At 37.7% G+C, this 14,470-nt stretch overlaps 1 protein-coding gene across 2 annotated transcripts in view; it reads left to right on the top strand.

Annotated features, from left to right (window-relative positions):
• LOC128653834 (multidrug and toxin extrusion protein 1-like) overlaps positions 1-14,470 on the top strand; it is a 174,864-nt gene that overhangs the window by 93,151 nt on the left and 67,243 nt on the right. For both annotated transcript variants that reach the window (XM_053707369.1, XM_053707370.1), the window contains exons 10-14: positions 74-141; positions 305-413; positions 1,897-1,972; positions 6,057-6,126; positions 13,694-13,826. In XM_053707369.1, coding sequence (XP_053563344.1) covers positions 74-141; positions 305-413; positions 1,897-1,972; positions 6,057-6,126; positions 13,694-13,826 — 456 coding nt within the window. The remainder of the gene's footprint in view (positions 1-73; positions 142-304; positions 414-1,896; positions 1,973-6,056; positions 6,127-13,693; positions 13,827-14,470) is intronic.

Raw genomic sequence — 14,470 nt, 5'->3', positions numbered from 1 at the left:
TAATTTATTTATTACTCTTCACATAAAAAAGGATTATTTTTTTATTGTGCTATAATCTATTTTTCAATTCTAGGGCTCATTAATCTGGTGGAACTTGGAGCACAGTCAGTTGTGTACCAGCTGATGGTTGTATTTCTCAAGGTATTGCATTTTAATCTGATCTGCAAACAAACGTATGGTGTGCTATTCATTTTTATAGTTCTATAACTTTGCATTTTGTGAACATTTTAAAAAGCTGAATGTATTGTTTTCACATTAGATATGATATGTAACATGCACTTATTGCGGTTGTATTGTATTTCAGATTGCAAATGCAATTGGCATGGCTACCAGCATTAGAGTTGGTAATTTCTTAGGTGCTGGTGAGACTGATCAAGCTAAGATGTCTGCAAAACTGGGCTTTCTAATTACAGGTATGGATGAATAGGTTTAATATACACAATATAAAGGAAAAGCTGGCATTTTTTAACCAGTATTAAAATGTTAACATGAAAGAAAGTGTAAAAATATATAGGGCTAAATTACAAGTGGAGCGCTAATTTATCCCACGCCCGCAAATTGCTTTACTGTTTGTTTTTTTAACTAATGATGTATTAATCAGTTATAAGGGAATTTTGATATTTATTTCTTATCATAGATATATGACAACATTTATATCTCCAGAAATATAGAAATCGATTGGTATATTTTATTAATAATTAATATATAATTGTTATGCCAAGTAACAATTCCTAAGATCCTCTAGCATTTAGCTATCTGGACAATAACCATATATTCTTGTGGGGTCTGGCTGGACTGACCAATTATCTGATTATTTATGTATTAACTGGTTATGTCTGCATATTAACAGTTTATTGCATATGTTTAAGCTGTGTTTAGTCATTCTTTTGATACAAATGATATTTTCTGTATAAAAGTACTGAATTTCCTTTTTAAAGTTGGTCTATTTATAGTTGTGAGTCCACAATCTTTTTTTTCCACTCAAGTCAAAATAAACTTTTATGATTCAGAAAGAAAATGCATTTTTAAGACACTTTCTAATCTACTTCCATTATCAAATTTTGCATAGTCTTTTTATGTACACACTTTCTGGGGAACAAGATCCTACTGAGCATGTGCACAATCTCACAGGGTATATGTATACTAGTCTGTGATTGGCTGATGTCTGTCACATGATACAGGGGGCCGGAAAATTGGAGAAAAAATTAATTTGTCAGAAAAAAAATCTACTGCTTATTTAAATAGGTATTAAATTATTGTCTTTTTTATTAGAAACTTGTTAATTATGCAATTTGGTAAAACGAATAATCCTGTGAACATTCATTTTGGATATAAGAATGTTGAAAAATCCATTAAAGTTTGGTAATCAAATGTTATTTCTGGTTTTCGAATGTTGCTTTTCTTCATAATAAGATCGAATATCCACTCAAAATTTCGAATGTAGCATTAAATTTAACAAATACTATTCAGAAGTTTAATAGTTCATGTGGTAGGGAGTTTAATAAAATGATACGTAATAGATACAAATATGTTGATTAAAATGTTTCTATTTTAAATATTGCATAATTTGATTATTACATTTAAAGACAGCATTAAAATTACTTTAACATTAATTGAATATTAGAGTGTTGTACAAAGATGCGAAATTTTAAACCAACGGAAGAATGTGTTAACATTTGTTTCATTTTTCAAGCGATGCAAATCATTCGCCCATCCCTTGTAAATAGCTGGAGTTTTGGGAATATGATTGGTTGTAACAGTCTCAGCTTTGTAAAGCAGAGCTAAATGTCTTTATCAGTCTCTCTCTCTCTATATATATAAGCATACTGTGTGGTTTCAACTGTTTATTGGTGGAAAATTGTGAATATTTATTCTCTGATCTTGTGTATATTTCAGGTGTCTCTATATGTATGAATGCCAGCCTACTACTTGGCCTAAGGAGACCCTTTGCTTGTTTATTTACCACTGACATGTAGGTGATTCTATTTAGCTGTTAAAATAGTGCATCATAATGAATATTTTTACGTTTTAGTGGCATTTCAATGTATTTTAGTTATGTTAGATATACCCATTTAAAGGGGTTAACACATACTTATACACAAGCTACAGTGCAATACATATTTCTCCAACATTGGTGTGTCCGGTCCACGGCGTCATCCATTACTTGTGGGAAATGTTCTCCCCCACAGGGAAAGGCAAGGAGAGCACACAGCAAGAGCTGTCCATATAGCTCCCCCTCTTGCTCCGCCCCCCAGTCATTCTCCTTGCCGCTCTGAACAAGTAGCAAGGCCAATTCTGGATATAAAGATATTAAACAAGTTCCTCAGAGTTCCATCCTTCAAGATGGAAACCATTCGGACAATCTTACCAACAATCCAGCAGGGTCAATTTTTGACTACCGTGGATCTGAAGGATGCGTATCTGCATATCCCAATCCACAAATCTCATCATCAGTTCCTGAGGTTCGCCTTTCTGGACAAACATTACCAGTTTGTGGCTCTTCCATTCGGTTTAGCCACCGCTCCCAGAATTTTCACAAAGGTGCTAGGGTCCCTTCTAGCGGTCCTAAGACCGAGGGGCATCGCTGTAGCACCTTATCTAGACGACATCCTAATCCAAGCGTCGTCTCTTTCCAAAGCGAGGGCTCATACAGACATTGTGTTGGCTTTTCTCAGATCTCACGGGTGGAAAGTGAACATAGAAAAAAGTTCACTGTCACCGTCCACAAGGGTTCCTTTTCTGGGAACAATAATAGATTCTGTGGAAATGAAGATCTTTCTCACAGACGTCAGAAAGACAAAGCTTCTAAAAGCTTGTCGAGTTCTTCACTCTATTCCTCAACCCTCCATAGCTCAATGCATGGAAGTAATAGGACTAATGGTCGCAGCAATGGATGTGGTTCCTTTTGCTCAAATTCATCTAAGACCATTACAGCTGTGCATGCTCAATCAGTGGAATGGGGATTATACAGACTTGTCTCCCCAAATTCAAGTAGACCAGGTAACCAGGGACTCACTTCTCTGGTGGTTGACCCAGGATCACCTGTCTCAGGGAATGAGTTTCCGCAGACCGGAGTGGGTCATCGTCACGACCGACGCCAGCCTCTTGGGGTGGGGCGCGGTCTGGGACTCTCTGAAAGCTCAGGGCCTATGGTCGCGGGAAGAGTCGCTTCTCCCGATAAACATTTTGGAACTAAGAGCTATATTCAATGCGCTCCTGGCTTGGCCTCAGCTAGCGGAAGCCAGGTTCATAAGATTTCAGTCGGACAACATAACGACTGTTGCGTACATCAATTATCAGGGGGGAACAAAGAGTTCCCTAGCGATGAAGGAAGTAACCAAGATAATCCAATGGGCAGGTAATCACTTCTGCCATCTATCTGCTATTCACATCCCAGGAGTAGACAACTGGGAGGCGGACTATTTGAGTCGTCAGACTTTCCATCCGGGGGAGTGGGAACTCCATCCGGAGGTCTTTGCTCAGTTAACCCAATTATGGGGCATTCCAGACATGGATCTAATGGCGTCCCGTCAGAACTTCAAGATTCCTTGCTACGGGTCCAGATCCAGGGATCCCAAGGCGACTCTAGTGGATGCATTAGTGGCGCCTTGGTCGTTCAACCTAGCATATGTGTTTCCACCGTTTCCTCTCCTCCCCAGGCTCATAGCCAGGATCAAACAGGAGAAGGCCTCGGTGATTCTGATAGCTCCTGCGTGGCCACGCAGGACTTGGTATGCAGACCTGGTGAATATGTCATCGGCTCCACCATGGAAGCTACCTTTGAGACAGGACCTTCTAGTACAAGGTCCATTCGAACATCCCAATCTAGTTTCTCTGCAGCTGACTGCTTGGAAATTGAACGCTTGATTCTATCCAAGCGTGGGTTTTCAAATTCTGTGATTGATACTCTGGTCCAAGCCAGAAAACCTGTGACTAGAAGGATTTACCATAAAATATGGAAAAAATATATCTGTTGGTGTGAATCCAAAGGATTCTCCTGGAGCAAGATTAAAATTCCAAAGATTCTCTCCTTTCTCCAAGAAGGTTTGGATAAAGGATTGTCAGCTAGTTCTCTAAAAGGACAGATTTCTGCATTATCCGTCTTGTTGCACAAACGACTGGCAGCTTTGCCAGATGTACAAGCTTTTGTTCAGGCTTTGGTTAGAATCAAGCCTGTTTACAAACCCATGACTCCTCCTTGGAGTCTAAATTTAGTTCTTTCAGTTCTTCAAGGGGTTCCGTTTGAACCTTTACATTCCATAGATATTAAGTTACTATCTTGGAAAGTTCTGTTTTTGGTTGCTATTTCTTCTGCTAGAAGAGTTTCTGAATTATCTGCTTTGCAGTGTGATCCACCCTATCTGGTGTTCCATTCAGATAAGGTTGTTTTGCGTACTAAGCCTGGTTTTCTTCCAAAAGTTGTTTCCAACGAGAACATCAACCAGCAAATAGTTGTTCCTTCTTTGTGTCCGAATCCAGTTTCAAAGAAGGAACGTTTATTACACAATTTAGATGTTGTTCGTGCTTTAAAGTTCTATTTAGAAGCAACAAAAGATTTTAGACAAACCTCATCCTTGTTTGTCGTTTACTCTGGTAAGAGGAGAGGTCAAAAAGCTACTGCTACCTCTCTCTCTTTCTGGCTGAAAAGCATTATCCGCTTGGCTTATGAGACTGCCGGACGGCAGCCTCCTGACCGTATCACAGCTCACTCTACTAGGGCTGTGGCTTCCACATGGGCCTATAAGAACAAGGCTTCTGTTGACCAGATATGTAAGGCAGCGACTTGGTCTTCTCTGCACACTTTTGCCAAATTCTACAAATTTGATATTTTTGCTTCTTCGGAGGCTGTTTTTGGGAGAAAGGTTTTGCAAGCCGTGGTGCCTTCTGTTTAGGTAACCTGATTTGCTCCCTCCCTTCATCCGTGTCCTAAAGCTTTGGTATTGGTTCCAACAAGTAATGGATGACGCCGTGGACCGGACACACCAATGTTGGAGAAAACAGAATTTATGCTTACCTGATAAATTACTTTCTCCAACGGTGTGTCCGGTCCACAGCCCGCCCTGGTTTTTTTAATCAGGTTGAATTTTTTTTTCTTTATACACTACAGTCACCACGGCACCCTATAGTTTCTCCTTTTTCTCCTAACCGTCGGTCGAATGACTGGGGGGCGGAGCCAGAGGGGGAGCTATATGGACAGCTCTTGCTGTGTGCTCTCCTTGCCTTTCCCTGTGGGGGAGAACATTTCCCACAAGTAATGGATGATGCCGTGGACCGGACACACCGTTGGAGAAAGTAATTTATCAGGTAAGCATAAATTCTGTTTTTCTTGTTCCCTTCACACATCAAAAATATTTTTTTTTAAAGGGACAGTCAAGTCAAAATTAAACTTTCATAATTCAGATAGGGCATGCAATTTTAAACAACTTTCTTTTTACTTTTATCATCAGCTTTGCTTTGTTCTCTTGGTATTCTTTTTTGAAAGCTAAACCTAGGTATGCTCATATGCTAATTTCTAAGACATTGAAGGCTGCCTCTTATCTGAATGCATTTTCAGTTATTCACAGCTAGACAGCGCTAATTCATATGCACCATATAGATATTATTGTGCTCACTCATGTGGAGCTGCCTATGAGTCAGCACTGATTGGCTAAAATGCAAGTCTGTCAAAAGAACTGAAATAAGGGGAAAGTCTACAGAAGCTTAGATACAAGATAATTGCAGAGATAAAAAGTGTATTATTACATATTATAGTATATATTGAAGTAATAAAGGGATTATCTTTCTTTTTATACAATAACAATTTTGGAGTAGATTGTCCCTTTATTGTGAATATACAAATATATATGGATTAATATGTATTGTCATTAACGAAAAGATTTGCTAATCTGTTGTTTTGGCCTAAGTTAAAGGGATTTTCACAAAGCACTGAAAAAAAAAATCATAGAATGCCTTTTTTAGCAACAATGATTTTAGTGCCTACTATTTAGTCATATTCTGTTGATTTTATTGTTTTTGAGAAATTCCATTTACATCTTTATTGTACTGCTTGTCCTCAGAGCTATACAATCTCTGGTGATTCAGGCGATACCCATAGGAGTCTTGCATCACGTGGCAACAGCAGCAAGTGTAAGTATACAGTTATGTAATGTATGTTATAGCTACAATTATTATTGTGATTTCCGTTTTCAAAATGTCTGTCAAACAACTAATATTTTAGTTTAAAAATACAGCCTACTTAAAAAAAATTAGGGCTAGATTACAAGTGGCGCGGTATATTGCATTTTTGCAAATCGCAAAAACTCCTCTAGAGTTAAAGGGTTCAGTCTACACCAGAAGTTTTATTGTTTTAAAAGATAGATAACCCCTTTATTACCCATTCCCCAGTTTTGTATAACTAACACTGTTATATTAATATACTTTTTACCTCTGTGATTACCTTGCATCTAAGCATCTTCTGACAGCTCCTTGATCACATGACTTTTAGTTATTATCTATTGACTTGCATTTCAGTCAGTTAGTGCAGTGTCTGCCACAAGCCAGGGGTGTGATCACAATGTTATCTATATGGCCTACTTGAACTAGCACTCCGCTGTTATGAAAAGCAAATAAAATTAATGTGATAAGAAGCTGTCTTTTATGGCTTAGAAACAGGCAGAAATTTAGAGGTTTAAATGTTATAAAGTATATTAATATAACAATGTTGGTTGTGCAAAGCTGGGGAATGGGTAGTAAAGTCATTTTCTATATTTTTAAACAATAACAATCTTACGGCTAGATTACGAGTTGTGCGTTAGGGTTAAAAAGCAGAGTTGAGAGGTCCCAACGCTGCTTTTTTCCTAACACTGGTATTACGAGTCTTGCAGGTACAGGTGTACCGCTCACTTTTTTGGCCAGACTTGAAAATACCGCAAATCCACTTACGTCAATTACGTATCATATATTTTCAATGGGACTTGCATAACGCCGGTATTACGAGTCTTCCAAAAAGTGAGCGGTACAGCCTCTCCTGTCAAGACTGATACCGCATTTAAAAGTCAGTAGTTAAAAGTTTTATGGCCTAACACCGTAGCATACAACTCTTAACTAAAGTGCTAAAAAGTACACTAACACCCATAAACTACCTATTAACCTCTAAACCGAGGCCCCCCCCCCCACATCACAAACAATAAAAAAAACATTTTAACCCCTAATCTGCCGAACCGGACATCAACGCCACTCTTAAAAAATATATTAACCCCTAAACCGCCGCCCTCCCACATCGCAAACACTACTTAAATTTTATTAACCCCTAATCTGTCGTCCCTAACATCACCGACACCTACCTACATTTATTAACCCCTAATCTGACGCCCCCAACGTCGCCGCAACTATATTAAATGTATTAACCCCTAAATCTAAGTCTAACCCTAACACCCCCTAACTTAAATATAATTTAAATAAATCTAAATAAAATAACTATCAATAACTAAATTATTCATATTTAAAACTAAATACAGCTGGACCCTCAATTTACGCCGGGGTTAGGTTCCAGAAGGAATGGTTGTAAATCGAAACCGTTGTAAATTGAAACCCAGTTTATAATGTAAGTCAATTGGAAGTGAGGGAGTTAGGTTCCAGGGCCCTCTCAAAATTGTCATAAGTAACACCTAATACATTATTTTTAAAGCTTTGAAATGAAAACTTTAAATGCTAAATAGCATTATAAACCTAATAAAATAATCACACAACACAGAAAATATAATTAAACTAAGTTAAATAAATAAAAATTTTTGCTAAACAGCATTATAAACCTAATAAAATAATCACACAACACAGACTTTACGTGCATTTTTCTGCAAACAGTTCTTTCTATGCATTTCATTCTGGACTGATTTATAGACATGAAGATCTTGTTCCTATGAAAACTGCTCGATAGCTCAGGTCTAGTTATACTGATTAATTTTAGCTTGCTTGGCTTGCAGATCTTTGCTGCGACACAAACGGACAGCTCCACCTACTGGCTATTTTAATCAATGCACTGCTTCTCAATGCTTTTCAATAGCAGTCACATGACTGAAAAAAAAGGTTGTTATTCTGAAACGGCGCAAATTGAACCATTGTAAACCGAGGGCCACCTGTACTTACCTATAAAATAAACCTTAAGATAGCTACAATATAACTAATAGTTACACTGTAGCTAGCTTAGGGACAGCCAATAGAATGCAAGCTCAATCTGATTGGCTGATTGGATCAGCCAATCGGATTGAACTTGAATCTGATTGGCTGATTCCATCAGCCAATCAGAATATTCCTACCTTAATTCCGATTGGCTGATAGAATCCTATCAGCCAATCGGAATTCGAGGGACGCCATCTTGGATGACGTCATTTAAAGGAACCGTCATTCGGCGAGTAGGCGTCGGTTGAAGAGGATGGATCCGCGTCAGCTGGGAAGAAGATGGCTCCGCTCCGCTCCGGAAGAAAGAAGATTGAAGATGCCGCTTGATAGAAGACTTCATCCCGAGGATGGACTTCCGACTTCAGCCCGATGATGGAGTTCTTCAGCCGCCGCTTGGATCAAGACTTCGGACCCTCTTCTGGACCGATCACTGAACCCGGTGAGGTGAAGACAAGGTAGGGAGATCTTCAGGGGCTTAGTGTTAGGTTTATTTAAGGGGGGTTTGGGTTAGATTAGGGGTATGTGGGTGGTGGGTTGTAGTGTTGGGGGGGGGTATTGTATGTTTTTTTTTTACAGGCAAAAGAGCTGAATTATTTGGGGCATGCCCCGCAAAGGGCCCTTTTCAGGGCTGGTAAGGTAAAAGAGCTTTTCTATTTTAATTTTAGAATAGGGTAGGGCATTTTTTTTATTTTGGGGGGCTTTGTTATTTTATTAGGGGGCTTAGAGAAGGTGTAATTAGTTTAAAATTGTTGTAATATTTTTCTAATGTTTGTAAATATTTTTTTATTTTTTGTAACTTAGTTCTTTTTTATTTTTTGTACTTTAGTTAGTTTATTTCATTGTATTTATTTGTAGGTATTGTATTTAATTAATTTATTGATAGTGTAGTGTTAGGTTTAATTGTAGATAATTGTAGGTATTTTATTTAATTTATTTATTGATAGTGTAGTGTTAGGTTTAATTGTAACTTAGGTTAGGATTTATTTTACAGGTAATTTTGTAATTATTTTAACTAGGTAACTATTAAATAGTTATTAACTATTTAATAGCTATTGTACCTGGTTAAAATAATTACAAAGTTGCCTATAAAATAAATATTAATCCTAAAATAGCTACAATATAATTATAATTTATATTGTAGCTATATTAGGGTTTATTTTACAAGTAAGTATTTAGATTTAAATAGGAATAATTTATTTAATAAGAGTTAATTTATTTAGTTAGATAAAAATTATATTTAACTTAGGGGGGTGTTAGGGTTAGACTTAGCTTTAGGGGTTAAAAAATTTAGTAGAGTAGCGGTGAGCTCCAGTCGGCAGATTAGGGGTTAATACTTGAAGTTAGGTGTCGGCGATGTTAGGGAGGGCAGATTAGGGGTTAATACTATTTATTATAGGGTTATTGAGGCGGGAGTGAGGCGGATTAGGGGTTAATACATTTATTATAGTAGCAGTGAGCTCCGGTCGGCAGATTAGGGGTTAATTATTGTAGGTAGGTGGAAGCGACATTGGGGGCGGCAGATTAGGGGTTAATAAATATAATATAGGGGTCGGCGGTGTTAGGGGCAGCAGATTAGGGGTACATAGGGATAACGTAGCTGGCGGCGGTGTACGGAGCGGCAGATTAGGGGTTAATAATAATATGCAGGGGTCAGCGATAGCGGGGGCGGCAGATTAGGGGTTAATAAGTGTAAGGTTAGGGGTGTTTAGACTCGGGGTTCATGTTAGGGTGTTAGGTGCAGACTTAGGAAGTGTTTCCCCATAGGAAACAATGTAGCTGCGTTAGGAGCTGAACAGCCCCATTGTTTCCTATGGGGGAATCGTGCACGAGCACGTTTTTGAAGCTGGCCGCGTCCGTAAGCAACGCTGGTATCTAGAGTTGCAGTGGCGGTAAATATGCTCTACGCTCCCTTTTTGGAGCCTAACGCAGCCCTTCTGTGAACTCTAAATACCAGTGGTATTTAAAAGGTGCGGGAGAAAAAAAGCCAGCGTAGCTAACGCACCCCTTTGGCCGCAGAACTCTAAATCTAGCCGTGAGGGTTTATTTTATAGGTAAGTATTTAGTTTTAAATAGGAATAATGTAATTAATGATAGTTATTTTATTTAAATTTATTTAAATTATATTTAAGTTAGGGGGGTGTTAGAGTTAGGGTTAGACTTAGGTTTAGGGGTTAATAACTTTAATATAGTGGCGGCGACGTTGTGGGCGGCAGATTAGGGGTTAATAAATGTAGTTAGGTTGCGGCGACATTGGGGGCGGCAGATTAGGGGTTAATAAGTATAATGTAAGTGGCGGCGGTGTCCGGAGTGGCAGATTAGGGGTTAATAGTATAATGCAGGTGTCAGCGATGTCGGGGGCGGCAGATTAGGGGTTAATAAATGTAAGATTAGGGGTGTTTAGACTCGGAGTTCATGTTAGGGTGTTAGGTGTAGACATAAAATTATTTCCCTATAGGATTCAATGGGGCTGCATTAGGAGCTTTACGCTGCTTTTTTGCAGGTGTTAGGTTTTTTTTTCAGCTGGCTTTCCCCCATTGATTCCTATGGGGAAATCGTGCATGAGCACGTTTTACCTGCTCACCGCTAACTTAAGCAGCGCTGGTATTGAGGTGAGATGTGGAGCTAAATTTTGCTCTACGCTCACTTTTTTGCGGCTAACGTCGGGTTTCTAAAAACCTGTAATACCAGCTTTGTCTTAAGTGAGCAGTGAGCATAAACTGCTCGTTAGCACCACACAGCCTTACCGAAAAAACTCCTAATCTAGGCGTTAGTGTTGACTGTCCCTTTAAGCTTTTTGCTCTAGTTAGCTTGTGCTTGTATTAAGTTAAAAAAAAACGTATTTTGGAAAAAAAAATACTAACACCAGTTTTTTCACGTAGATCACGAGATTGATTTTTGTTTGTTTATTGTCTATCGTTTTTTGGAAAGCACTCTTCACATTCACTCGACACATCACGAACATTACCACTCAACAAGGTATCACATAATAACATCCACTCAGGATCACACCATTAATTTATTTAAATGGTTCACTATAACATCTATTTTTATGTATTTATTTTTGCTGTAACATATAGGAGAGCTTTTACATGTTCTCCACAGATATGCACCACACAATTATGCACTATTTTATTTGCACCATATAATTATGCACCACACAATATTCACTATATAATCTTTGTCACACTTGACAAAGACATGAATAAAGGAATATCCTCATGAACACAGAGGGATTTTCGAATATGCTAAGTTAGGTGTTGTGTGTCCCAACATATCACAAACTTATAAGGCTGAACTAAGTATTAACATAGACGTAAGGAATATAAAGTACGATATTAAAAGCACATGAGTTCAAACTTCAATCAAGTGAGAAAGAACTACTGAAATCGGCGATGGTGTAGTTATGTAAACTAATTACCATTTATTCCCCGGGATAGAACAGAGTGATTCAGTAGGTTAGAGATTGAGAGTGTGATACTAAAACACATAATGAATGAATCCCCTAGTATTAAGGGGTGAAACAGCTGCAACCACTCTAGCTGAAATCTAGACGGATCTCAAGATAATCAAAATAATTTTTGTGTCCATGATGGGGGAGTGTAACACACTGATAAACCTAATTATTTGGATATAATGAAAGATGACAGATCATAGTACTAACAGCAGATAATTGGAGGGTCACTGTATTAGCGAAAACACACTGACATCATCGTAACCTCCCATTATCCACTATACAATTGACAACCAGCCGACAATAGTGAGAATCCTCAGCCTATCAGATGTGAGATAAGGCGGGACATCCGGAAACAAAGGTATATAGCCCCCAAGTAACGGCGGTCCGCTGCCTTTGATAAAGCCCAGAGGGGCGAAACACATCAGTGGATCCATTACAGTGTTTGGAAGCTCTTATTTTAATAGTCAGACACAGATTCACAATGACTATGCTCTCTACATAAATATTGCTAGTGTTAAAATAGCTAAAATTGTTGTAGGGTCTGGGTTGTGCCAGACTTAGCATTTATTCAACCACAATTTTTTATCAGTACTTAATATATTTAGCAATAAGAAGCCTAAATTATTATATAGTCTGGGTTGTGCTAGACTCAGTATTTATAATATCACTAGTGCTAAATGTACAGAACAATCTGGGTTGTGCTAGACCGAGCATTTACTTAACTGAATATCGCTGAATAAATTGCACATTCTGGAGTAGGCTAAACCAAGTATTTACCGCAACACATGTTGATTGTATACCATTGATACCTTTACTGACATAGGTCTAACTTTCACTGGTTCTTTAGGAAACCAATGGTACTCAAAGGGGACTATTGAATCTTACCTAAAATATCACAAAATGAGTCAAAACTGAGTGTTCATTTAACTCCAATAATTACTTGAATTTAATAATATCTGGGTAGTACTGGACCTACAGTAACATACATAAGACAGTGACCTGCTTTATTTATTATGTTACAGTTAAATTCTAATTATCAAGGATAGCAGAACTGAATGTACAGGTTCTTGAGTGAATCTATATATTAAAGTGGACAAGGGATGTAAAATTGATCTCAAGCACATTACATATCAAGATTGACTGTTAAAGTGTTCACTTATACAGGCTATAAAAAACAGACTACTGTCTCAAGACGAGATCATAGGACTTTATTTAAGTCCATTACAATAGTGGAATTTCAACTCTACTCATAGCGAGATTTATATCTTGCTGCTATAGCGGTTTAAACCTAGTACAGTGAGGTTCGTACTATACCGTACCAACGTTGTTATTTAAAGTATATTTCCCTGATAGAGGAAAGATATATATAAATATGTAATTGTGGATACTCAGAAATCCCAGACCACTCACTGACCATGTCCCCACTAACACAATTAATCATGTAATCCCTGCCCCCTACACTATGTGCCCACATGTTGTATGTCAAATAACCCTATGTGCAACCTTTCCCACTTAGATTAATCCTACTGCTGATTACACCCATTGTTAGCATGCTGGGGCCCCCACATAACCCTCTAGTGCGTCAACCACCTAGCAGCCAAGTGCCCCCCACAAAACATGATCAAGTCAGCTTTACAGCCACCCAACTCCCAAGGAAACCCTAACAACTATAAACCCCTAACTAACTAATAGTCTCCCCCCAAAAAAAAGAATTCTTCTCCCAAAGCTCTTTTCCTACTTTAAGCCTTGTTTCATTATTGTCGTTCTTCAGCCTCCTCTGGGATCAGCAGCAAGGCCCCTTGCAGAACTCATCCAAGCCATAAGTCAGAGCCTTGTACAGTTTTCCTCCCTTTCATATCCTGGATAATACAAATTATAATAATACTTCAGTTTATATATTTTCCATATTCATTTATGTTAAACTAAATATTTGGATTATTTTTACAGATAAATATATAACAAGCAACAAAAAAATTATATTTGTGTGCAGAACTGAGCATTGTTTATAAAATATTGAATAAAATGCACAGAGTGGGTTCAGATCTGTATTTTGTTTTATTGCACTTACTTGTTTCTTTACAGTACGTTTTTTGTGGAGTTCTCAGAGGAATTGGCAAACCAGAAATTGGAGCTTTAGCAACTGTCTTGGGATATTGTTTAATCACTTTCCCTATTGGAGCACCTCTTATGTTTGTAGCGAAACTTGGAATGAAAGGTACACCACTATTGAAGTAAACATTTTAAATGACCATTTTTCATTGAAAATAATATGTTAACTTTAGAAATACATTATTTATGTATGTGTATGTGATACTTATAACAATAGTGAAAAAAAATTAACATCATGTACATACTGTATATGCATAAAAGAAAAATTACAACCAAATACAAGATTCCAAAATGTCTTTTATACAGTTTACATTGAGAAAAATGTGCCCTCGAATTTAAACATTATACTGTATACTGGATATGAATATGTTCTGTGAAAAAATCAAAATCAACACCAGTGTGCTTTTACTTACTTTTATGGCATCAAAATATTTAGAAATGCAATAGATCAAGAACAACTGGTTTTCCTACATTAGGATTAGTATATAAATTATCTAGAGGTGATTTACAAACTGGCTCTGTATCACAGATAATCTTTAACTGTTCTTTCTTAGATAGGTAGATAGATAGATAGATAGATAGATAGATAAATAGACAGATAGATAGAAAGTTAGATAGTTCTGAAAAAATAATCAGAAGATTTGATGATAATAGAGCTATGGCATTAGGATGCAGTTTCTGAGGTCTGCATCTGGAAGAGGTTGAGCCCAGCAGATAGCCACAGAACAAGGTTCAGATAACCTGGCAATG

The sequence above is a fragment of the Bombina bombina genome, chromosome 3 (assembly GCF_027579735.1).
Source record: "Bombina bombina isolate aBomBom1 chromosome 3, aBomBom1.pri, whole genome shotgun sequence".
In the NCBI taxonomy this organism is placed as follows: Eukaryota; Metazoa; Chordata; class Amphibia; order Anura; family Bombinatoridae; genus Bombina; species Bombina bombina.
This window is presented reverse-complemented; position numbering and strand designations above follow the sequence as displayed.